This window comes from Henckelia pumila, chromosome 3 (assembly GCF_033568475.1).
Source record: "Henckelia pumila isolate YLH828 chromosome 3, ASM3356847v2, whole genome shotgun sequence".
NCBI lineage: Eukaryota > Viridiplantae > Streptophyta > Magnoliopsida > Lamiales > Gesneriaceae > Henckelia > Henckelia pumila.
In genome coordinates this window covers 177559219-177584193 of record NC_133122.1, presented here as the reverse complement: position 1 = coordinate 177584193, position 24975 = coordinate 177559219, and the positions used below count along the sequence as shown (strand labels likewise).

General features: G+C 33.5%; 3 protein-coding genes across 8 annotated transcripts; 2 read left to right on the top strand and 1 right to left on the bottom strand.

Annotated features, from left to right (window-relative positions):
- The first annotated feature begins 1061 nt into the window (after positions 1 to 1061).
- On the top strand, positions 1062 to 9169 carry LOC140887550 (protein TRIGALACTOSYLDIACYLGLYCEROL 2, chloroplastic). Of its 6 annotated transcripts, none has more exons than XR_012151941.1 (10): positions 1062 to 1184; positions 1279 to 1938; positions 2033 to 2362; positions 2822 to 2937; positions 4802 to 4892; positions 4978 to 5082; positions 6500 to 6639; positions 8332 to 8392; positions 8473 to 8517; positions 8971 to 9169. XR_012151941.1 is itself a non-coding variant. In XM_073294859.1 (7 exons), exons 2-6 carry the CDS (start codon positions 1420 to 1422, stop codon positions 5068 to 5070), a joined length of 1149 nt encoding a protein of 382 aa, XP_073150960.1. In that variant the 5' UTR covers positions 1062 to 1184; positions 1279 to 1419; the 3' UTR covers positions 5071 to 5082; positions 6500 to 6987. The 6 variants fall into 6 exon arrangements, 3 of the variants coding, with proteins under 3 accessions (XP_073150960.1, XP_073150961.1, XP_073150959.1); XR_012151942.1 differs by having other exon boundaries at positions 6500 to 6765; XR_012151940.1 differs by having other exon boundaries at positions 8473 to 9169.
- Positions 9170 to 12317: 3148 nt separating this feature from the next.
- On the bottom strand, positions 12318 to 14827 carry LOC140890036 (uncharacterized). The gene is made up of 3 exons (XM_073297785.1): positions 14350 to 14827; positions 13430 to 14263; positions 12318 to 13279 (listed from the first exon to the last, which is right to left on the bottom strand). The coding sequence occupies exons 1-3, from the start codon at positions 14825 to 14827 to the stop codon at positions 12318 to 12320; spliced, it is 2274 nt and encodes a 757-aa protein (XP_073153886.1).
- A 2752-nt stretch (positions 14828 to 17579) lies between these two features.
- Positions 17580 to 20352, top strand: LOC140890035 (agamous-like MADS-box protein AGL104). The gene is made up of 10 exons (XM_073297784.1): positions 17580 to 17834; positions 18085 to 18138; positions 18432 to 18450; positions 18560 to 18621; positions 19222 to 19234; positions 19403 to 19464; positions 19585 to 19684; positions 19784 to 19834; positions 19951 to 20021; positions 20147 to 20352. Exons 1-10 carry the CDS (start codon positions 17650 to 17652, stop codon positions 20253 to 20255), a joined length of 726 nt encoding a protein of 241 aa, XP_073153885.1. The 5' UTR covers positions 17580 to 17649; the 3' UTR covers positions 20256 to 20352.
- Positions 20353 to 24975: the final 4623 nt, after the last annotated feature.

The window sequence follows — 24975 nt, the reverse complement described above, 5'->3', positions numbered from 1 at the left end:
TCTAATAAATTTTAGGCCCAAATTTTAAGATTCAAATTTTTATTTCATCTACACAGTTTGTACAATGTATTTTTCTTACGAGTCACAAGTGTCACACGTTTTGAATTTTGATTAACAACCATTACAATTGATATTACTTGTTTCATATTTCAAATTCTTTAAAAATCCCACAATTTCACCAAATTTTAGGTATACGTTTTTTCATTCAATGTTCGTCAATTATTTAAAAAAAAAATTAGAGTTTGTGCACTTTTTCCAATCAGAAGTGAATATATTATTCATGCTTATTTTTTCGAACGTAGAGTTTACGTTTTCATCCAAAGTTACTTTTGATTACAGATTTTGTACGCGTTCTTCGTCATTTTTTTTTGACGTTTTCTCTTCAAGTAAATGTGCTTCTAACTGTGTGTAGTTTGTGTTCGAACATAAGACACATTATTTCTGGTTTTTGATTAACATGTGTTTTTGTTTTGTGTTATAATTATAATATATTGTTGCCTACACTCAACCGAAATTCAAGCTCCGCCCCTGCGCCTAAAGTATTACTTTTTAATGTAAATATGAGAAGAATTGACTTATCTCACGAATAATGATATGTGAAACCATCTCGCAAGAAACCTACTAAGAAACGAAAGAGCTCATTTTAGTTTGAGTCAACTCAAATGTGTACTGTGCTTATTTATTCCTACGATTTCTAAAGCAAGGGGCTTAAAATTATATAATATAATTATATATTATAACTATTTAAGAAGGAAACTATTGTGTGTAAGAATTATTAAGATATATAAATTCAAATCTCTCTCAAAATTCCTCTTTTATTGCATATATGTAGTAGTTGATGGTCACATTGTTTGATTCCATAAACATTTGAAACTCAAAAAAATAAATAATGAATAATAATAAATAAATATAAATAAATGAATGAATAAAAGCATAAATTTCTGGTACTTTATTTTAGAACAATATCCTTATTGGGCTTTTGGGACTTTTATTATCAGCATGTCATTTAACCCAGTCAACTTAAGTCCAATCTCGGCCCGGACCATCTATTCGGGTTACAGCCCAGACCATCACTATCATCCTATACGTCATCGCTTTCTCCCCCCTACTCTGCGGTTGTTCACTTCTGCCATTGCTAGGGCTTGGGTTTCAGTCTATTCTGCGATACAGATTATTGAAAAAAGGTAAATATTATGCATTGGGCGATTTTCGTTCGACGTTCATTTCACCACGTATTTTTTATCTTCTAAGAACTGTTTGTTTCTCATATATATGTAGGTTCTTCGTTCTAGAATCGATTACCATTTGATGCTATCAATAATTGACGGGGAGTGATGCGGGGATTCATTCCCTACTGAGGACTATTAAATAATCGCGTGTGCATACATTTTTTCACTGAATTTTTGTGATTGAAACGAGATGGTTGGCAATTCAGCACTTTTTGTTTCAACGAGCTCGCATGTGTTGTCTACCTGTGCTATCACCCACGCTTCAGGGAACGGTTCGTTGAATTTGTTCCCTTGTTCGACAGCTAATCTGAGGCACAGAAGGAAGAAACCATTTGTTATCAAAGGTTCTGCCGAACATAATGTGTCGTCTTCTGAATCGAAGAGCCCTCTCTCAGTGGTCGTCAACTTCACCCGGGCTATATGGAGGCAAACTTTGAGACCCTTGAGTGATTTCGGTTTCGGTAGAAAAAGCATATGGGAGGGTGGTGTCGGGTTGTTTCTTGTTTCGGGGACGGTTCTATTGGTGCTTAGCTTGGCTTGGTTAAGGGGGTTTCAATTGAGATATAAGTTCAGGAAGTATTTGGCTGTTTTTGAGTTTGATCAAGCTTGTGGCATTTGCACCGGAACATCAGTTAGGATTCGAGGGATAAACGTGGGCACAGTGGTGTCTGTCAATCCATCCTTGCGGAGTATTGAAGCAGTGGTTGAAGTGAGGCAAACTTTCTTCTTATTCTACATCTGGGACTTCAATGAGTGTTTGTCATAATCTTCCTTTCTTACTTTTTATTTTTAAAAAATTTCAGGTTAAAGATGATAAAGTTGTAATACCTCAGAATTCATTGATTGAAGTCAATCAGTCTGGTCTGCTGATGGAAACTATTATTGATATCACCCCACGAGAACCCATTCCAACACCTTCTGCTGGGCCTCTAGATGTGGGTTGTGTTAAAGAGGGGTTAATTGTATGTGATAGACAAAAGGTAAAGGGACAGCAAGGGGTGAGTTTGGACGCATTGGTTGGAATCTTTACTCGCATTGGACGTGAAATGGAAGACATTGGCGTAACAAATGCCTATGAGTTAGCTGTGCGAGTTTCTGCTGTGATTGAAGAAGCCCGTCCACTTCTTAGAAAGGTTTGGTCTGCCCAATCTTATGTTATTTAGTGCAATTGTTTTTATCTGGAATGGACTGTTTTTAGTTATATTTATTGTATAATTGTATAATCAGTTACAGAACTATCTTGAATTTTCCCCAGTATTAGTGATCACATTCCCGCAAATTAAGTCATAATTCACTATTTCAGTTATTTCCATCTATAATAAATGAAAATGTATGCATTTATTACGAAAGTGTATCTATTTCCCCCCCAGCGTTTCGCTGAGGCTATATTAGAGACATTCAGATGTGGCCTTTCATTTTCATTACTATATGAGTCTCTATTGATTGCTTTTTTATTTGTGGTAAATTTTTAACCAAATGAATTTGCAACTGTTGAATAATTTTTTGCAAATAAATTTTATAGGCACTTCCCAGCATTATAGTTTGAATATATTCTCATGCAAAATTCTATCTTTGATATAGTGACTTCTCAGATGACAGCCATGGCTGAAGATATTGAACCTTTACTGGCTGAAGTTAATAGTAGTGGTTTGCTGAAGGAAGTTGAGAATTTAACTAAAAGCCTTGCACGCGCGACTGAGGATGTGAGGTAAAGCAATATATGAGACACCAAATCTTGATGCCGGTATATTCATTCATGTGTAAACGATTCTGTCTTATGCCTCACAGACTTGAATTAATAGGCAACATGATACACATCATCTAATAAGGGAAGAAAACCACAGAAGATAAATAAAACTCTGACTAGTAAGAATTTTGATGAATATATTTTAGAAATATATATTAACAAAAGTTGCTTTCTGTAGTTACCATCTCTTTTATGTCGAACTTGGTAGTGGACCCTAAGTATTGCAAAAAAAAAAAAAAAAGCCAAAAATAAAAAAGCTATCCTGGATATTTTTCTCTTTAACACTAGCTGCAGTGGTGACTCTTGAGTGGCTTGGTCAAAACTCGACTCAAGCTTGATTTGACCGAGATCAAGTTGAGTTCGAGCAACTCGAGTATTTACTTTAGTCGAGTTCGAGCTTTAGTTGTTTTAACTCAGCTCGCAAGTTACTCGAGTAAGTATATATCATTTTTTATTTAGAGGAAATAAAATTTAAGGGATATTTTTGTTAATATATACCTTGTATGCACCTCTAGACCCTAGTGAACACACTTTTAAATCTCTACTGTTTTCCTATCTGTCATGGTCAGAGACCCATTTTACATAGTTTTCATGTATTTTATTTGTGGGCACAATTATGAAAATTGTTTGTTACTTTTCAACAGAAGACAAAACAGATCATCTGTGTTTCTATGTACGGTGATTTTTATATTGGATACGAAATGTTGCAAGATACTTTCAGACCATTTTTTGTCTGAAATTGAACAACACAATTTATTTTTTCATGCTCAAATTGGGAAGTGTTAGAAATTAAAATATATTTAAAAATCGGATTTGATGTTTACAAAATTAGGATATATCTTTTATATAATTTTATTGTAGTTCACTCAATGAAAAATCTGAGTTTCCCTAATGCATTTTCTTTCTTATATGTAGAGATGATGATGTTAGACTGTTGGTATTCTATAGTAAGAGCGAAAATTCCAATTATTTTTTCCATATTATTTTTTCTTACTTGAATGCAGAGATGATATTTTATTCTATATTAAGAGAGCTATCAGTAAATTTTTTCCCTTAATATATGCTCGTAGGTGTAGCCGTGTAGGCCACTAGAACTTAGCATGTGACTATTGCAATTTGTGCTATTTAGGATTGACCTCCTTTTTAAGTGTCAACATCAATCACTGCCTATCCTCTTTCAATTTCCTTGAAAGGAACATTTGCATCGATATCTTTCTGCTTTCAAAACACTTGTGATGAAAAACAAAAGTGCTCGAATCGTAAGAGCAGGAATGCAATGATTTTAATAATTCGTCTTACTTCCTCCATGTTTTGAAATTGTGACAAAAGCAATCAATATTGAATATAATCAATTTTTAGATCTCCCATCAAATTTTAAGAAACAAACGTGAGAATTGGACATCTCCTACCCCGGCGGTCTTGCTAATAATGATGACGAAGTTCCTGTTAATCAGGTTTTGGCATGAATCAGTGGGATTAAATTGAATCAACAAGATTAGAAATATATCCATGGCAAAGTTTTTGTTTCTCATTGTTTTTCTTGTTCCATGTGAGCTATAATGTTGTGATTAGTTATGCAACATAAACCTGAATTTAACTTCATCAACAATGTCCATGAATCCACATGTTTACATTGTATTATCTGCCAATGGATGGAACGTACTAATTGATGTACAAGGTTCCATTTGACAATTGGAGTGTCAAAGTTACCTAATTTTTCGGCCCAAATAGCATGTTGTCATTTGATGCATTTCGATTTGAATCACGTTTTCCATTAATGTTGTATGATAATGGACCAATGGAGCTTTATCCTTGAACTTTGCAGGATGGTGCATTCATCGATTGTGACTCCGGAAAACAAGGAACTAATTCAGAAGTCTATTTATACCTTAATTTTCACTCTAAAGAACATTGAGGTAAGTGCTGGCCAATCCTCTTACTCTCAGGCAATATCTTAATGTTGCTGGATTCATATCCTCTTCATTATCAATCAATATGCAGAATATAAGCTCGGATATATTAGGATTCACTGGGGACGAAGCCACGCGTAGGAACTTGAAGTTGCTCATTAAGTCCCTCAGCAGGCTGCTGTGAGCCAAGAAAGAGGTGAGAAAGATGACCAACATAATTTTGTGAATCAAAGTTATTTGTTGGGAATTACAATAACGTTTATACAAGATGATCAATTTTCAAAAATCATCGGATAGATTGAGAATACGTTGCTTTTGAATATTCAGTTGATTTGATTAAGTTGTAAACTTTGGATAGGACTTTAATTTCAAATAAATTAAGGTTCTTTTGGAGAAAAGTTGGCTGGTAGTCGTGCGTGTTTGTGCTTACGGGTGAAGTACTGAACACAATAAAGGAAGATGATGAAGTTTATTTCGAACTTAACTCGGGGTGATATGGAGTTCACTTGTAACATGCAATTGAATTAATTTTTTTACTCGAATTTAAGTTTGATTCCTTGATTTGCTTATCAGAATTTTATTTTATTTTATTAAATAGAGGCTCCAATAATTATTTTATTTTATTTTTAATTATTATTATTATATATATAATACAAAAACTATTATTAGACTGTTTGACATGTTATGTATATTTTGCGCGCAATGCGTGTATATATACAATTTTTTATGTCAATTAATTTTCATATTATTTTAGAGCTAACGTGATGAATTAGATATTCAAAATTTTAAAAGTGATAATTATCTAATTATCTAAATTTTTCAAAAAAAAATATATCTAATCTAAAATTCAAAAATACAAACAAAGATTGCGAGTGTCATTTTGGTAAATAATATTATTTTTAGTGGCTAAAAAGAGAGGAGATTATATAAAATGACTAATTTGTCTAATAATTTTGGTTTTGTTGGAAATTAAGTTAAGATATATATAATCGTAATTTCATCTCAAGTTTCATCAATCAATTAAAAGTTAGTTAATTAGAGATCTCTATAATAAAATATAGTATAAGATATATAACAATTTTTTTATGAAGTCATTTTCAGTATTCCGAAATTGCTCTTAATTTGTTTTGTCTTTCACTTAATCTTATCATTTTTGTACGATTATTTTTTCTATTTGTTTCTTGCCGATATTATCCAAAACAGAAAAATTTTTGTGCAATCATGTTTCAACTTATTTCTTGCCACGATATCATCCAAAACAGAAAAATTCCAATATCACAATAGATTTTATTGATTTGGAGTTTTATAAATTCTATTGAATTTATTTTTATATTTTGTGATCACGCACGATGTGCGCAACAATTGCTAGTATATATGTGTAAGACACGATATTATTTAATTTTAATTCGAGAATATTTAATTTGAGAATTTTTAGAGTTTAGATTTAAATTTTAATATTCTTAAATTATTTAGGATTGAAATTGAATTAAAAGAGGGTTGAAAACTGAATTGCAAATAATAAAGAGTTAAGGGGCCAAAATGCAATTATGCAATTTTGACTGATTTTCACATGGCATTGAAATGTAAACCAACGTGTATATCATCTTCTTCAGATTTGTGGCAGCCAAGAACCGAGACTTCAGCTTTCTTCCTTGAGATTTCATTTCTAAACTTTGGTATCTTTTGATCCGGTCATTCTATTTTTATTCCGAGCATAGTTATGCGATCCTCTCTTCGAGCGCTTCGAAGTAATGTAAGTTTCTTGATGATTCCCTTGTTTTCAAAATTTATGTTGGGAGGAATCAGATTTTGAGCATGGATATGTGTTCTTAAGTTGATATGTATTGTCATATCGAAACCGGATCGAAAAACGAACAACGTATGAATTTATTATGAAATTCCAGCTTATAGTCGAAATTCTTGTTTCTGAATTGTGCTGAACGTGTATGTATGTTGCTGATATGTTGAAGATTATGGTGTGGTTTGATTGATATGGTGATTTAGATATCATTTCGGTTACCGATTTTCAATCGTTACGTCGCCGGTTTCGGAATTGCTACACTTTTGAACTTATTGAGTTAGTTATGTTTGGATTGAGTTGTTAGTTGATCTTGTAGCGGGAAAATTAGCATTTTGATCCTGTATGTTGGCTTCTTTTTTGTTTTGATCCTGTATGTTGGTTTTTTTTGGAAAAAATCCTGTAACTCGATTTTTTTTTGGATTTAGTCCTATATGTTGGCTTATTTTGGTTTTGGTCCTGTAAGTTGGTTTGATTTTTGGTTTTCGTCATGTATGTTATCATGTTTTAGAATTTAGAAGTTGATCTCTAATTATTTTTGTAATAAATATTTTTTATTCTTTCATGTTTTATGCTTATTGGTTTGAGATAATTACAACTAACTAATAAAAAAATATTTTTTTACGCTTAAACTTTTTTTAATCTAAATAATTTAATAAAATCTAAAATATGTTAATTTAATGTATTAAATGTAACATACTTTTGTTCTTTTAAAAAGTAACAAACAAACATTCATTTATATCGTTCTCAACTGTAATTTCGATTTTTTTATTTATTTGGCACTAAGTGTTCGCCCACTTAGCACCTATTAATGATCATATAAATAAGTTACAACCTAAATTAACAAAATTAGCTAAAAAACTAAAAATATATCTAAAACATACTTTCGTTCTTTTAAAAAGTAACACTCTAATATATTTTTTATCGTTCTCAACTATGGTTGACTTTTTTTGTTCCGCTTTTCTCGAAAGCAGAGCTTTTTAAGTATGTTTCACTTTTATCACGCTTAATCGCCGCTTAAGCGTGCTTTTTAGAACACTGCAAATAAGCAAAATTTTGCTGCTCCCTTCAGTTTCGGCGACGGAGGAAAAATACAAAAAAAAATCAAGTTATTGTACCTTTTAGAATATAATTATTATTTTAAAAAATAATTAAAAGGTCAACATCTAAATTTTAAACCTAATTTATTTAATTATAAAATCATAAAAAAATATTTATTATAAAAGCTTAAGCGGTGAAGTTGGAAAGTCAACTTCTAAATTCTAAATTTAATTTATTATTTTAAAATAAAAAACATAGGCGCTTATTCAAACTTAACCGAGCTTAATTTGGTCAAAACCGTATCTTTTTCATGACCAAAATAAAAAAACAAGTCAACTAATAGGACCAAATCCAAAATAAAATCCAGATTCCTGTACTTTTTTTCAAAACATAACTTTGTATAGGACCAAAATCAAAAAATTAAGTCAACTTATAGGACCAAAACCAAAACAATCAACATGTAGGACTAAATCCAAAATAAAAATAAATTTACAGGATCTTTTCCAAAACAAGCCAATATACAGGACCAAAACCAAAATGAAGCCAACATACAGGACTAAAATGCTAATTTTCCCATCTTGTAGCTTATAAACACTTCATTTTCAGCCTTGTATTGAAGTGATCGACTCGAGAAATTCGCATTCGAACCGGGATTGAATTGGCTAAGGTTTGAAGTTGTTTTCTACCTTGAGGTTTGATTGAACTTGAGCAGATTTTTATATATACTCTCTTTATGTTATTGTTCAGCTTGGAGCGTAAAGAATCGAGAAGCAAGAACCGAGTTATAAGAAGGTATAAACGACATCGATTAAAAGGGATATGAAACTCGGGAACGGTGATTTTGAGTTATTTCGATAAAATCACATACGGGCTATGTTATGTTCTAGATTTAGAATTTGAATTGTTGATCCATCACAGGTAGTGGATCTTTAAATTATAACTGAAGTTATATTGATGTCGTATCAATAAGAACTATCGAAAATGGATACATCCAAGGTTCAGATATGAGTCTTGAGGCCTTGAGCGGCTTTAAACCTCAATCCAAGATTTTATTCGAGTCTTGAGGCCTGGAGCGGCTTTAAATTTCAATGAACGAAGTCCGTTTACAAATTATGCAATGTAGTCTTTATATCTTGAAGTTGATATATGTTGATATTGCATGTATTTGTCTTTTATACTAAGAATTATATTCTCACCGGAGTCCTTCCGGCTATTGTCTTGTTTTGTATGTGTGCATGACAATAGGAGGGGCTGGAACGGGTCAAAGACAACCTTGAGAGAATATGATCACGAGACTTAGTACGTGGTGACTCGGGTTTGAGATGTAGATTTTGCTGTCATAATTATGTAATGAACTTATTTAGGATTGAAACTCAAGAGTTCAACTTGTGGTTGTTGTAAATTTGAGTAGTTAACTTGTTGTAGCTACTCTTGATGAACTAGATTAAATAAAGATGTTGAATTGCATGTTTAGAATGAGATTTATTTGTGTTAACTTCATTTATTTGCTTTTGAAGTTGTTATAGATGAAGTGTATCAGAAATCAGCCATCTTTGACAGCAAAAGCAGAATTTCGGAAGTTCGGACAGAGCTCAGCTCGCTCGAGCGCCACTTGGGCTCGCTTAGTAGGAGCTGAACCCGAGCCCTGCTCGCTCGAGCGCACCTAGTGCTCGCTCGAGCGAGCCACCTAGTAAAATAAAAAATTAAAAAAAATTTGGTTGTTCTTTAATTCATTTGAGCTTGGATTAATTTTGATCAACTATTATTATTAGCCCTAAGAATTGATTAGCAACCCGAGCCCCCACAATATATGTGAAACATTTTATAAGATTTTATAATACAATGTTTCACCAAATCCGATAATTTATTTTATTATGATTTATGTGGACTGACCGACGATTTCGGTTGAAAAAATTCTAGCAAGTGAACTAGGTCAAGTTATAATATAGTTGGACAGAGTTCAAGTCGATCCCACAGAGACTAATGTTTAAATACTAAGATATAGATTATTCAATTTAATCTAGGATAATTAAAATGAGAGATTTTTATAAAGTAACTACTAATTAAAATAAAATAAATTATTCTAAAGCAGAAATTTTAATTAACTTAAAAGAACAGAATAAAATTACGACGGATTCAAATTTCAGAAAAATGACCAGTAACACACAACGGTACCAGACATCGATAGTTGCCAGGTATTGGATTTAATCAAGCAAAAATAATTCATATTCACGACGAAATTTCCTAGAATAATCATTAATCTATTTCTAGAATTAATAATCATATTCTCATTTAACAGTCCAATTATTTCTAATTGAATTTAATTAAACAAAAAACGGATTCACGAGTTATGGAATTTCAGCTTTCGCCTAAAATCGCACACTGAAACCGAATACTATTTCTAGTAGGTTTAACCATGTGTTGATCAATATTTTTGAAGCTAATTTCAATATTTTCTTTTTCAAGTCCAGATCGAACAACAAACATGCAATTAATTGGCCAGATTAAAAGCAAGAATTATGCACAAATATCAATCAATAAATATTTCATAAATCAGAAATCAATCAATCCATTCCATAAACAAAAATCAATAGTCTGGCACTATTGTGGCCCCGATCAAAGGACGACTACTCCATAATAATAAAATCAAACAAAAGTTTCATGTTTGAATTCATGATAAAATAAAACAGAGAAAGAAGAATAGAAAATTCTCAGCAATATTGCCGAATCTTGCTTGCGTTGTGCGCTTCTTCTTCTCTTCAAGCTCTAAACGTCATTTCTCAAATTTGGCAAAAGTTCAGCAGACAAAAGTCCTCCCCAAAATAGGGCTTGATTCTATTTATATTTTCCTCCAAAAAGCCCTATTTTTCATCCAAAATAATATCCAATATTGCCTCCAATAAAAAGAATCTCGAAATTTCCAAATTCTGGCAATATATTTTTTTTCCAAATCCGCGAAGTACACGGACCCTGGATACCCTCTGTGTCAACCTCCGGGTATTTTTCTTAAACGTGACAGTAACCACACGAACCCCGGAACCGGGTCCGTGCTCACCCCCGGATGTATTCTGTCCCGAATTTCTTCATTATCATTTGCACGGATGTGGTTCCAGAAATGGCACGGGGTCTGGATATTAAACAGTGGATGAATATCCTTTTTAGCAATATACACGGACCCCCTTCCAGAGCCTACCCGGGGTCCGTGCATTATTATTCTATCACTCCTCTTGGCTTCTTAGGATTTTTTTCGTGTTTTCCGTCCAAGTTCCGACGTGGCATCGCATTGTTTGACTTTTTCTTCAATATTTAAGTCTTCTCAACTTTTAGTCAAACCTACAAACACATAAAAGTATGATGATTTAGGCGCAAAAGTTGGAATAAAATGCCAGATAAGCACGAATACGATAAAATAAAATGCCAAATAATCTGTAAGATTTGTGCTTATCAAATCCCCATACTTAGCTTTTGTTCGTCCTCGAACAAATCAGAAGAAATTAGAGATGAGAAATATCAATGATTTACAACACAGAATGACACAATCAAAACCTTTCAATCTACCAAATCTCGTCACACCCAGCCAAAAGCTCATACGTCGAAAATCACAAGCCTCGCTTTCGTCACAATTCAAAACTTGAACACTACCCAGAAAAGATCAACAGAATGAGACGTGTGTAGTGTGAGTGTAAGAACTTATACTCCTCAAAAGTTTTTCGGTTTAAGGATCTCTCATGCTTATTCATCATTTTTTTTCAACGCCCCATATTTTATCCGCAAACTTAGCTACAACTTTGATAGGATTAGGATTTCAATCCCCTCGTCTATAGTCCGGATGAAGCTTCAACCCCATTTCATCCGCATACTTAGCCTTGAATTTGATGATTATGATTTCAATCCCTTATCCATGGCCCGAATAAAGTTGTTATCTCTTTTATTCTTTTTTTTTTCATGAGTTCACCCCTTCCCAATTCACAATTAATTTGCACAAGTCTGACAAAAGTGCATGAAAGATGTCTCATAAAGTCAATGGAAAACTAGTTCATATCAAAGTCTCTCCTTGCAACTACAGTTAATCTCATTCAGTTCTAGGCATGAAATAGTTTCTTAGGCGATCAAAAATCTAGCAAACTAATTGGTCTGTCATGTAAACCACAAGTGTTCATCTCTCTTTTTAAAAGTGTTGCTAAGTGATATGAAACAGAGTGTAATGAACAATCTACCCCCCACACTTTTAAAACGACACTGTCCTCAGTGTTAAATACTCGAAAAATGAATAAGAAAATGAGTAATAGTAGAAACACTTCCCTGAAAAATGTCGACAACCATGCAAAACAAGGGGCAAGTGACAGCCTGAATGATACGATTTCCCACACCGCATGTGTTATCTTTCGCTACCAATGATATATCAGTTAAAGTAAAATATCTGCACCCACAAAAATTCGCTGAGATTAACTAAAGAAGAACTAAAATAAATTAAACAAAAAAAAAAACAAAACAAAACGAAAAAAAACGAACAAAAGAAAAAGAAACTGGGTTGCCTCCCAGCAAGCGTTAAATTTATAGTCTATAGCCCGACTTTGCTTTCCTTTTAAATTTCAAGGTGGATCATTTGATGTCGTGGATCTATGTCTTTCAACACCACGATTTCTGTCTACACTGTCATCTACCATCACTATGGGTCCAAGTCCTTTTATATCATCGATGCTCCACCCCATTGTGTGAATATAATCGCGTAAGAGCCTAACAAGCTTTGATTCTTCCCTACCTGCCAAAGAAGATGACACAATTACAGGTATACTTGAATCTTCCAACGTCAGATATTTCAAATAAAAGGGTAAAGATTTAGATTCAAGTCCAGGAATTTCTTCGACAGAAAGTTTTGGATTTTGTGAGATTGCAGTTAATTTTTTCGTCTTTAAAGATGACGATTTCACTGCGTTTCGTACCTCAAAATTTCCACCTACACATGTACTACGAGCATCAATATTCAGACAAGAATCATTGACTTTAGGATAAGATGAATCATTTTTAAACATATTAAACACAACTTTCTTCTCATTCAACCTAAGTGCTAATTTCCCCTTCTGAACTTCAATTAATGCTCTACTGGTTGCTAAGAATGGACGTCCTAATATCAAAGGAGTTTTACAATCATCATCCATATCAAGTACCACAAAGTCCATAGGAAAGATAAATTCATTAACTTTAAGCAACACATTCTCCACTATTCCCTTAGGATGTTTAATTGATCTATCAGCAAGCTTGAGGGACATAGTGGTAGGTTCTATCACTCCTATACCCAATATTTTTGCAAGTGAATATGACATTAAGTTTATACTAGCACCTAGATAACATAAAGCCTTATCAAATGACATACTACTGATAACACAAGGTATAGGAAAACTCCCTGGATCTTGAAGTTTTGGTGGGAGCTTGTTTAGAAGTACCGCCGAACATTCCTTATTCAAAGTCACTATATCCAAATTGGTTAGCTTCCTCTTATTTGCTAGAATGTCTTTCAAAAACTTAGCATAACTCGACATTTGAGCTAAGAAATCTGCAAAAGGGATGTTAACATGGAGTTTCTTGAAAATTTCAAGAAATTTTTTAAATTGATGATCAAAATTTAATTACCTAGCTCTTTGGGAAAAAGGAAGACTAGAAATATCAACATTAGAATTTAAGTCATCTTCCTTATCTTTCTTACCTTTGCGTGGAGAGAGAATGACTTGTTCTGGTGTGTGCTCTACCTTGACTTCTTGCTCCTCTGTCTTGACTGTCATCGCTTGTTGCACAAAGAGGGCATTCACTTCCTTAGGATTCTTCACTGTGTCACTAGGTAGTAAGCCTGGAGCCCGAGAAGATAACTGGTTTGCCAACTGACCCAGTTGGGTTTCCACTCTTTGCATCATGGCATCATGATTCTTCCATCTTATCTCGTTCCCAACTATGTAATTTGCAAGCATGTATTCCAGATTTGACTTGTTCTCAGATGGGTTGAAACCCGGCGGCATAGACTGTCCAGCACCTTGTGGAGGTCTAACTGTTTGCTGCGGGGGCCTTTGTTGTGCAAGTTGCTGAGGTGGATTAAAATATTGAGGCTCGACAGAATTTTCAGCCTGTTTCCAGCCAAAATTTGGGTAACTTCTCCAACCCGAATTATATGAGAAACTGTATGGATTGTATTGTTGTCGCCTTTGATTCCCCACATAATTCATCGAATCTCCTTCAAAAACTGGAATCCCATCAAAAAATGCATCTGGCATGAATAAAATGCTACTCGCTGATCCTTCAACTGTCTCAGTGCTTCCTTGGACTTGATTCACTTGTTTTACTGGTGTCGATTTATTAGCTTGCAGTTGAGACACTTTATGGTTCAGTCCATCGAGTTTTGCTGTAATCGCTGTTAGAGCATCCATTTCAAGGAATCCGACTTTCCTTTCTCTCCTGCTGTCTTGCCAACCAACATTGCTTTCAGCCATATTTGATATGATTTCAAGTGCTGCTGTAGGAGTCTTTCTATAGAAGCTGCCATTGGCAGCTGCATCAAGCATAGAACGAACAGATGAATCAACTCATAGTAGAAAGTCTCTACTTGTTGGACCACTGATAACCCATGTACCGTACATACTCTCAGCATCTTTTTAAATCTTGTCCATGCGGCATTCAAAGATTTCCCATCCTTTTGCCTGAAAGAAATGATTTCATTCCGCAACTGTGTAACTTTGGTTGGTGGGAAATACTTGTGCATGAACACTTCAACCAGACCATCCCAGGTAGTAATCGATCCCTCTGGCAAATCTCGAAGCCACTCAATTGCTTCTCCTTGTAGAGAAAACGGAAATAGCCTCAGTCGAATAGCATCAGCAGTCACTCCGTTGAATTTGAAGGTGTCACATATTGACAAGAATTGCTCCAGATGAGCATTCGGATTCTCAGAAGACGCCCCTCCAAGTCTGACTTGCATCTGTATCATCTGGATGATGGTTGGTTTGAGCTCAAAAGTGTTCGCCTGAACTACAGGGCGAACAATTTTGGATCCATATCCTCCAACCAATGGTCTATGAAGATCCATCAGAGTGCGGTTATTCTCTTTTTCAGCCATATCTTCAAATTCCTCTTCAGATTCAAACTCAAGAGCCAAGTTATTCTGCCTTCGATCTCTACGTATGCGACGAAGAGTGCTTTCAATCTCCAAATCAAGTGGTATGAGATTTTCAATATCTCAAGCACGGCTCATATAACATGAGATATACTCCTGAAATAAAAAATAAATCGCACAAATCAACCACTTGAATAAAAATTAACCAAAATAAAATAAAAACCTAGTCTCAAATAAATAATCAATCCTAATAGTAAAAAAATAGTCCCCCGGCAACGGTGCCAAAAACTTGATCGACGATTTTGGTTGGGAAAATTCTAGCAAGTGAACTAGGTTAAGTTATAATATAGTTGGACAGAATCCAAGTCGATCCCACGGAGACTAATGTTTAAATACTAAGGTATAGATTATTCAATTCAATCAAGGCTAATTAAAATGAGAGATTTTTATAAAGTAACTAATAATTAAAATAAAATAAATTATTCTAAAGCAGAAATTTTAATTAACTTAAAAAGCAGAATAAATTTACGGCGGATTCAAATTTCAGAAAAATGACAAGGAACACACAACGGTACCAGATATCGATAGTTGCTACGTATTGGATTTAATCAAGCAAGAATCATTCATATTCACGACGAAATTCCCTAGAATAATCATTAATCTATTTCTAGAATTAATAATCCTACTCTCATTTAACAGTTCAATTATTTTTAATTGAATTTAATTAAACAAAAACACATTCACGAGTTATGAAATTTCAGCTTTCGCCTAAAATCGCACACTGAAACCAAATACTATTTCTAGTCGGTTTAACCATGTGTTGATCAATATTTTTGAAGCTAATTTCAATCTTTTCTTTTTTAAGTACAGATCGAACAACAAAAATGCAATTAATTGGCCAGATTAAAAGCAAGAATTATGCACAAATATCAATTAATAAATATTTCATAAATCAGAAATCAATCAATCCATTCCATAAACAAAAATCAATAGTTTGGCCCTATTGTGGCCCGGTCAAATGACGACTACTCCATAATAATAAAATCAAACAAAAGTTTCATGTTTGAATTCATGATAAAATAAAACAGAGAAAGAAAAATAGAAAATTCTCAGCAATAATGCCGAATCTTGCTTGTGTTGTGCGCTTCTTCTTCTCTTCAAGCTCTAGCCGTCAGTTCTCAAATTTGGCAAAAGTTCAGCAGACAAAAGTCCTTCCCAAAATAGGGCTTGATTCTATTTATATTTTCCTCCAAAAAGCCCTATTTTTCGTCCAAAATAATGTCCAATATTGCCTCCAATAAAAAGAATTTCAAAATTTCCAAATTCTGGCAATATATTTTTTTTCCAAATCCGCGAAGTACATGGACCCTTGATACCCTCCGTGTCAACCTCCGGGTATTTTTCTTAAACATGAACAGTAACCACACGGACCCCGGAACCGGGTCCGTGCTCACCCCCGAATTTCTTCTGTCCCAAATTTCTTCATTATCATTTGCACGGATGTGGTTCCAGAAATGGCATGGGGTTTGGACATTAAACTGTGGATGAATTTTCTTTTTAGCAATATACACGGACCCCCTTCCAGAGCCTACCCGGGGTCCGTGCATTATTATTCTATCACTCCTCTTGGCTTCTTAGGATTTTTTTCGTGTTTTCCGTCCAAGTTCCGACATGGCATCGCATTGTTTGACTTTTTCTTCAATATTTAAGTCTTCTCAACTTTTATTCAAACCTACAAACACATAAAAGTATGACGATTTAGGCGTAAAAGTCGAAATAAAAATGCCAAATAAGCACGAATACAACAAAATAAAATGCCAAATAATCTATAAGATTTGTGCTTATCATGGACTAATAAAGATTTTCTAGAATAAAAAATATTAATGAAATGTATAGTTCGATTGCCCTTAGCCACTACTGGTCAGCTCGATCTATACTTTCAATGAAAAATAATATTGTTTTGGGCAAAAATTCCTATGAGACGGTCTCACGGGTCAAAGATCAATCTCATGACATTGACACATGAGATTGTCTCACTTGAATTTTTGGGTTTCCCAAATATTTTACAACATGCATGTTCGATTTAGATATTATTTGTAATCATTAAAAAAATTGATTGTTAGATTTTGGCTTCAAAAAATTACTTGTGTGTATTTTTAAACCCAGATTTTGGCTTCATACTATCGTATATATTTATTTTTGTTTAGATAATGCTCTCACCGTCCCAATTATATAGGTCATATTTTTTTTGTGTTTGTCTCAATTATATAAATCTATACCATATTTAGTAATTTTTTTTACAATTTTTTTTACTAATATATCCTTATTAACTACACCTTGAAAATTGTACAATCATTTTTAAATATATTAAATAGGGAAAAAATTGAAAGTTTGTACAAAATTTATTTTGCCAATGATTTTTTTAAATATAATCTTTGTGAAAAAGAAAAAGTAAGATTATATAATCGAGAGAGGGATGAAATAGCTAATAGCAGCAATATCTGCTCTTTTTCCTCCAAGATTTGGAATTCAATGACCATTTAATTACAAATTCATCAATGCTCAATATGAAAATAAATCTAACGACAAACTACCAAAGGCGATTCTCCATTCATTGTGAAACTAAAATCTCGACATATGACAAATCATCGTACAGCATTTAATGTTAGAGCTCGTCTCTAACATTAAATGTGTGTTGACTCCTTTTAACGCCCATAAAATTAGTGAAGGCAAATTAAAGAAAAAAGTAAAAAACACTCGTTCCTTTTCTCTAAATTCTACTCTCTTCTTCTTCTTCTTCTTCTTCTTCTTTCTTTTCATTCCTAATGGGTCGCAAGAAACTCGCAATGAGACGGATCGAAAATGCGACGACTCGACAACTTACTTACACCAAGCGTAAAGATGGGATCGTGAAGAAGGCGAGTGAATTATCTGTGTTGTGTGATACAGATGTGGCCGTTGTTATGTTCTCCCCAACCGGTAAACTTACCACCTTTGCAAGCGATGGCAGGTCGGTCCGCAAAAACCTATAATATATGAGTTTTGATATATTGTTCATTCATCGTGTCCATTTGTGTGAACACCATTGAGGTGATACTTATTTATTGGATGTAAAATTCTCACATCTAATATGTGAGTGTCACCTGATCAATTAGGCTCATAAAGATTGACACGGTGAGTGGACAATATATATATATATATTATAGTGTGACTCGAATCTAAGATCTAACCACGCACGAAATATGATTTTTCTTGAGTAGGGTTGAGGATATCTTCCTTCGTTTTGTGGATAGGCCCGATGAACTTAGAGGAGGGTACGCATTTTTTTCTCCAATATAATAACTCGGGTTTATCTATGTTTTGAGGTCGAAATTGAAGTTAAATTCATTATTAAAAAAAAGGATAAATTTCTATATATGTGTTATTTTAAACATATAGATGGAGGAAACTTTTTTCGCATTTTCAGTAGACCATTTATGTAGGTCTGAAACCTAGATTAAGCGCGAAAAAAATGCGGAATTAACAACCCTCGTGTGCTTGTGTGTGTGTGTTTATAGTTTCAATTTTCTGTTTATACATCTTACGATTATCTATATTTTTTTGGCAGGCCTATTACTAATGAAGAGGTACATATATACCATATCTCTATATATTCACTCATTTAATTATCAGTTAGGTATGGTTATATGAATTCAAGAACTTGATTAATAATTTTGTTTTAACTTGCGTTTTCAGTTCTTGTCTGAAAAGCTTAAGCAATTGAAGTATGAAGGACAAATGCTGGAAAAGATAGCAATGTAACCTCTTTTCCCTTATAAATAAAACCCACTTAGATTTATACGAATAGAATTTTTTTAAAAAAAATTCTATAAAAAAAAAATTGTGTTTTCTGCGTGTACCTAGCTAGCTAGGCATGCATGCATGCGGTTATTTGAGGTTTGAAGAGCTCAAATAATCCAATCATTGATACCATGCATATACATATGTACATTTCTAACATTGCTTTTTTAATCTGTTTGTTTCACATGATGAACAATCCAACTTCGCGATTAACTTTCAACAATCCCAGTATAGAGGTATGATTCAGTCTCTACTTTTTGAAATAAATTTTTTTTGTCGTCACATCTTATAGACCGTTAATTATCCGACATAAAAAGAATACTTGAGACGTTGTACGGTTTTAAATTTAAACGGTTAAGAAATAAATGAGCGAACATGCGTGTTGCACTTTTTGACATACTCGAATCTTATAATCTAACAACATTTTTGTCGAGCTAATTTACATTTGGATTTTTCGGAACGGATAGAAATATTATCTTAAAATCCGACACTAAATACAAAATTGAATTTAAAAAACTTTATCAATAAATTTTGGTTTCAGTATGTTCAATTTTCAGGCATATATACCGTGTAAGTACTTAGCACTATGCTAAAAAAAAAAAAAAAAGTACTTACTTAGCACTTGAGACATTAGGGTTTGTTGAAGATAATTTGAAATAAAATTTTCACATTGTTTTCAGCCGTAACATATTTCCAAAATATCATTTAATCAAACTCTATCGATATAATTAACTTCAGGGTTTAGAAGAAAATCTTGATAAACTCTGCAGGCGACAAAGGGAGGCCCATGAAAAATTGAGGTAACGACATATTTTTTAGTTATTTGTTTTTCCTAGTTCTTTATTTTTTGGTGCCCCCATTGATAATAATGTCAATTAATAATAAATGGGATGTTTGCCTTTGATTTGTTGTTGGGACAGGTACTATGAACCAGTTGTGGAGAAGATAAACACAGTACTTGAAGCTGGAGTGTATCAGCAGTTCCTTACAAGTGCCATCCAACGTGTGCAACTTTCCAAAGTAGTAATTTTTATTTATTTTTTTACATAATATATGTTACAATATGATTTCTCAAAATTTAATCTGCTTGCTTATATATATATAATATTCATGTGGTAGGCCAAATTGCTTGGCAACAAACTTGTGTCTCAAGCAACTGAAAACAATGAGGTAAAATTTAAATATGATGCTATATATGTGATTATAATCTAAGGTTTTGATCACATGCACATATATACAACATGTAATAAATAGGTTTATAAATGCAAGATGCTAACCTTTTGCAGCTGCAGACAGCCACAGTCCCGATGGAGGATACACCAGCTTCAGTTACTCGTCACGATATAAATCAAAACGGGTAATAATCAATTTTTTTATATTGGAATGCTGATGCAAGTAACATAATTTTTTATACAAATATTATTATCATAACACATGCTGCATATATAATATCTAATATCATGTTGTTTTTTCATGTTTCAGGGCGAGTACTTCAGGAAAAGATCATGAGTATTATGAACGTGGAGCAATGGGACCTCAGCTGAGCCTTAGTTTTATCGAAGCTCAGAAGCAATGGAATCCTGAAGCGTAATTCGGACAAGTACTAATCGATAATATTAAAATTTAAATAAAGCAAGAACGCATACAATTCGATCTTGACTCGACTCATTTGCATCTTTACTCTCTTCGTGGAAAGGATTTCAAATTTCACAATTTAAAATTCGATTAGTTTGTTTTCAAAACATATTTTATTCTTGATTTTATTTTTATTTTTTTGCCGCATGTTGCCTAGTTTACGAGGAAATAATGGTGTCGCCAATTGCGATCCCTCCTCACTTACAATTGGCACTAGCTTTCTTTCCAATTACGAGAATCATTATCAAAATGTTCGCATATATGAAAAAGCAACCTGTCAATTTATAGTTAATGTTAAATACCCATTGTACATTTTTTTAATAACAAGGGACACAAAATATTAAAATATATGATTTTTGTTTAAAAAACGTGCTAACCTTTTTTACCAAATGTTACGGGATAAAATTTATAGATTACGAATAAGCAGACTCGTAACTTAGGCGAGACTAGAGGTATAAACGAATCGAGTCGGTTCGCGAGCTTTTCGATCCGGTTCGATAAATATTTGATTCGTATTCGAACTTATCGAACTCGAATCGAACCCGAACATGTTCGAATTTTTTTTCGAGTCGAGCTCAAGCCAAAATTATTTTGTTCGATAGTTCGCGAGTTTTAATATTTTATTAATATATATAATTATATAATAAATATATATACATTTCAAACTTTAATTGTATGTAGAGATTTTTTAATTATAAATTTTTTTATAAATTTTTTTAATAAAGGAGGTAATATGTTAATTAGATATGTACAAATGTCAAGGGAGTAATTGTTATTTTTACATTTATTTGGGATATTTGTAATTTTGATAAATTTTAGGGGAGGTAAACGTAATTATCTCAAAAAAATTCTATGATGAAATGATTTTCTTTTCATGGTATTACATCTAGCTATATAAATAAATTTGACTATATATCATATATAGTTAGTGTTTGATAGAGCTTTAGGAAGCACTTTTCAGCTTTTCCTTAACAAAAGTTTCAAAATTTTGTTATGATAAAGTTTCGAAGTGCTTCATAAAATCTATTTCAAACAAAAAATTTGTTAAGAAAAAGTTGAGAAATACTTCTTAAAAGTTTTCCAAACACGGATATAATCTCACGTAATTCAACCATCAAATGGTAAATATACCAATATCAAAACAAATAGTAATTATGCATGTTGTGCGTAACTCGCAACACATCTTTGTCTTTTTAACTCAAATGTTACACGCTCAGTCCAAATATATGATTTCAACATGAAAGTTGTTGAACTATGCCTTAGCTATCACGTGGAGTTTTGTATCAGTCTATACCGAGCTGTGTGTAGGAATTTCAGCACGCATAACATAATTTGGGGATTTTGTCTCTCATTCTAAAAGGATTTTCGGACAAAACTCATAACATAAATCTTTTAGCCCAATAAGTTGACTTTTCAATAAAATTGGTCTCATCTCATTTGGTTTAGTTGTACCACTGTCTACAGTCCAAGTCTACAAGTCAGGATAATGTCATATAACTATAACTTATCTAAAAAACCTTAACTAGACTAATAATTACGACCAATAGCTACTAAGAATCTAGACTTATACTTGCATCCGTCGTCAATCCGCTGATGTCGAATACCCTGACTCAAGCACATCTCCGCTACAAGCCCCGAAAAAACTAGAAATCGTAAAATTATACATTGAACCAGGTCAACACGTTAAACACACACTAAATTTTGAGAATTCTCAGCCTATTTATAGGCATGGGTTCGGAAGCTCCGATCCTAAGTTTGGAAGCACCGAACCTGCATGAATTCCACGTCTCGGAAAAGTACTGATCGGAAGCTCTGGTCTTGACTTCGGAAGTTCCGATTCTCTTCGGATGCTCCAAAATCCTATATACTTTGGACGTTCCGATCTGCATGGATTTCCACGTGTTAAATATATTCTTGACACGTCGATAGTGCGAACCGCCTAACTCTCCGTACGTTTTGATCTACAAATCGGATCTTCCAAACTACACCCAGTGCTTCCGAACTCAAATGCTACTTTCGATCTGTTTGGATCTTCCTAATTGTCATGCTTGTAGTTTGGATCTTCCGAACTACTCGAACCCCTAATTTCCTCCCGATCAATTTTCGGACGTCCTAAAGCTGATTTTCTACTTATTTTTCCCAAATAAGGACCTCTTAATCATGTTTTAAAATTTTAAACATGCTTAGAAATTTTAATTACTTAAAATGAAATTCGGGTTATTACATTCTTCTCACCTTAAGAGATTTCGTCATTGAAATCATGTCCGAGCCAACCTGAGAATGTAATTATAAAATTCTGGTTTTAACACAACTTAATTGTTTCTTCAATACCATCAATCTAAAGTCTTCAGTTGGTTATTGCAGTGTTCTTACTCTGTCACCGGATTAAATCAAAGAAAAATATGGTTCCGTACTACCTGAATTTATCTCGATCTAAGAGAGAAACAAATCTTTTACGTAGTTACCAACAAGATTACGATGTGGCTCGCACAAGTCCAACACTTTCTGTGGGGACCTTGGGCGCTAATCTCATTTTAAAAAGCAATTAATGAATAAACATCATTAACAAAAATAATACAAGACATTTGGCGATGCAAAAACATACATTTGGCGATGCAAAATCACGTCGCAGAAAAAATAACAAATATTTTTTTTCAGGAACCCAGGCGCGCCCGTGCATGGGTTTCGGACAGAATCTGGAAAAATGATAAACATAACAATTGTAGATCTTTGTCTTAACTTTCCAATTCCACCGACCGCACCCTAATCAGAATTTTCAGTAAAAAGTTATACTCATTTTACCAAGAAGGGTTGGTGCAGAAATTTACAAAAATTACCAAAGGCTACAACAAAGATCAAAGTTGCTAGGGCTATTTCAAATCGAAAAAATTGCATACATAATCTCAACATGTCCCAAGCATAAACACATGCATATCTAGACATAACAATAATCGCATACATGTTTCTAAGGTGCAATACAATAAACTCAATTCTAAGTTTTCAAAGCTCAAACTAAACCAACACCTTCTAACATGCATTTGACAGCAATCTATTCTTGGCCCGAAGTCACCACATGCTAATCTTTCTCAATCTCGAGCTATCCAAGCCACATCTGACTCGCCCATACCCCAAACTTGATGCAATGCACACATACAAACAAAACAACACCCGGATAACTCCGGTGAGAAATACATCTCAGTATGAACGACATGCATATACATCATTTAAGCATTATAATTCTATATGCTATAATAATCTTAAATCTCAAACATGTCAGAACATGTAAAATATAGAAGCATAATCGATTCCTAAATTCTTATAACATATCAGTTCATCAAGCATACAAACACATTCACATCTTGAATGACATCTAATAACATGCTAGCCTTTATAAACGCATATTCTAAACCATAAAAATCTCTAGGTTAATGCATAAATGCAATGCATGTTTTAAGGAATAGGCTATCAAGTCTGATAACAATCAAATCTTGGTTCTTGGGATCCCGGGGAATAAAACCTTTAACTAACCACCAACTCACCCAATCGAGGTGGCGTTAAATATCTCAATTCCCATGATTTTGGTGCAACTATAGTGAGTCTTCTAGCTCTGGAAGTAAATCTACATTCCGTGCCACTCAACTAAAGTCCTCCAAACGTCATATGCACTCTAGGCCAATCAGCCCTTTGTGCTTTTCAAGGTAGGGTTCAAGATGAATGCAACATAATCTTGATGCATTAAATCATACAAATACTTATACACATCTTGAACACACAATTCAATAATTATTTATAGCAACAATAGCAAATAAATCACATAAGAACACTTAACCAGATAAGTATGTGATTTTAGGAAAACTCAAAAACCACCACGTTCTCGAGTTGTTCTACCTGGCGAGGATAATGTCGAATCATACCTTTCGATCATAGCTTTGACATATTCAAACTTGCTAGCATCAAATCTGATGACGTATCTAACTTCTATTCATTTCACGCTTGCTCCTCGACGTTGATAGTTGATCAAATTCTTGATTCAACTTTGCTTGTTTAAACAACTCGAACTCGTCGATTCGACTGCGATAACTTCAATGTCCAACTGAAATGAAGTGTACAATATGCTTAATATCATTCTCGAATCTGATATTTAGTGCTATGTTCAATCTATAGCTGATATCGGATTAAATTGCAAATCGGCGGCGTAACGGTTCGAAATCGATAATTCCAAATGGTTAAACATCAATATTTCTATCATCTTAATACTATACCATCACCATTTCCACCACACATACACGTACATATCAGCTTATAATTTTCAGATTTCTTACAATTCTTTTAAAATTCGAAAACATGTCCAAACGATGATATTTTCTCGATCCGTCTTAGATATACTATCGTCATATATACTAAAACATGTTTAAACAATTAAATCTTAATTCTAACAACAACTTAAAATTAAAACATGGTAGAACTTCATAAAATTTACGTCAAAATGAAGCACTCGGAGCTGTGATCGCAAATCTATGATCAATCGGAAATTCTACCGGGCGGATCGATTTTTATCGGAGCTTGAAAGGTTGAAAATTGGCTTAACCCTTCTTTTTTCTTTGCTCTCGGTTTCTTGCTGGGTTTTGGGCCAAAAATCTGATTCATTTCATCCATGACACGTATAAATTTCAAGT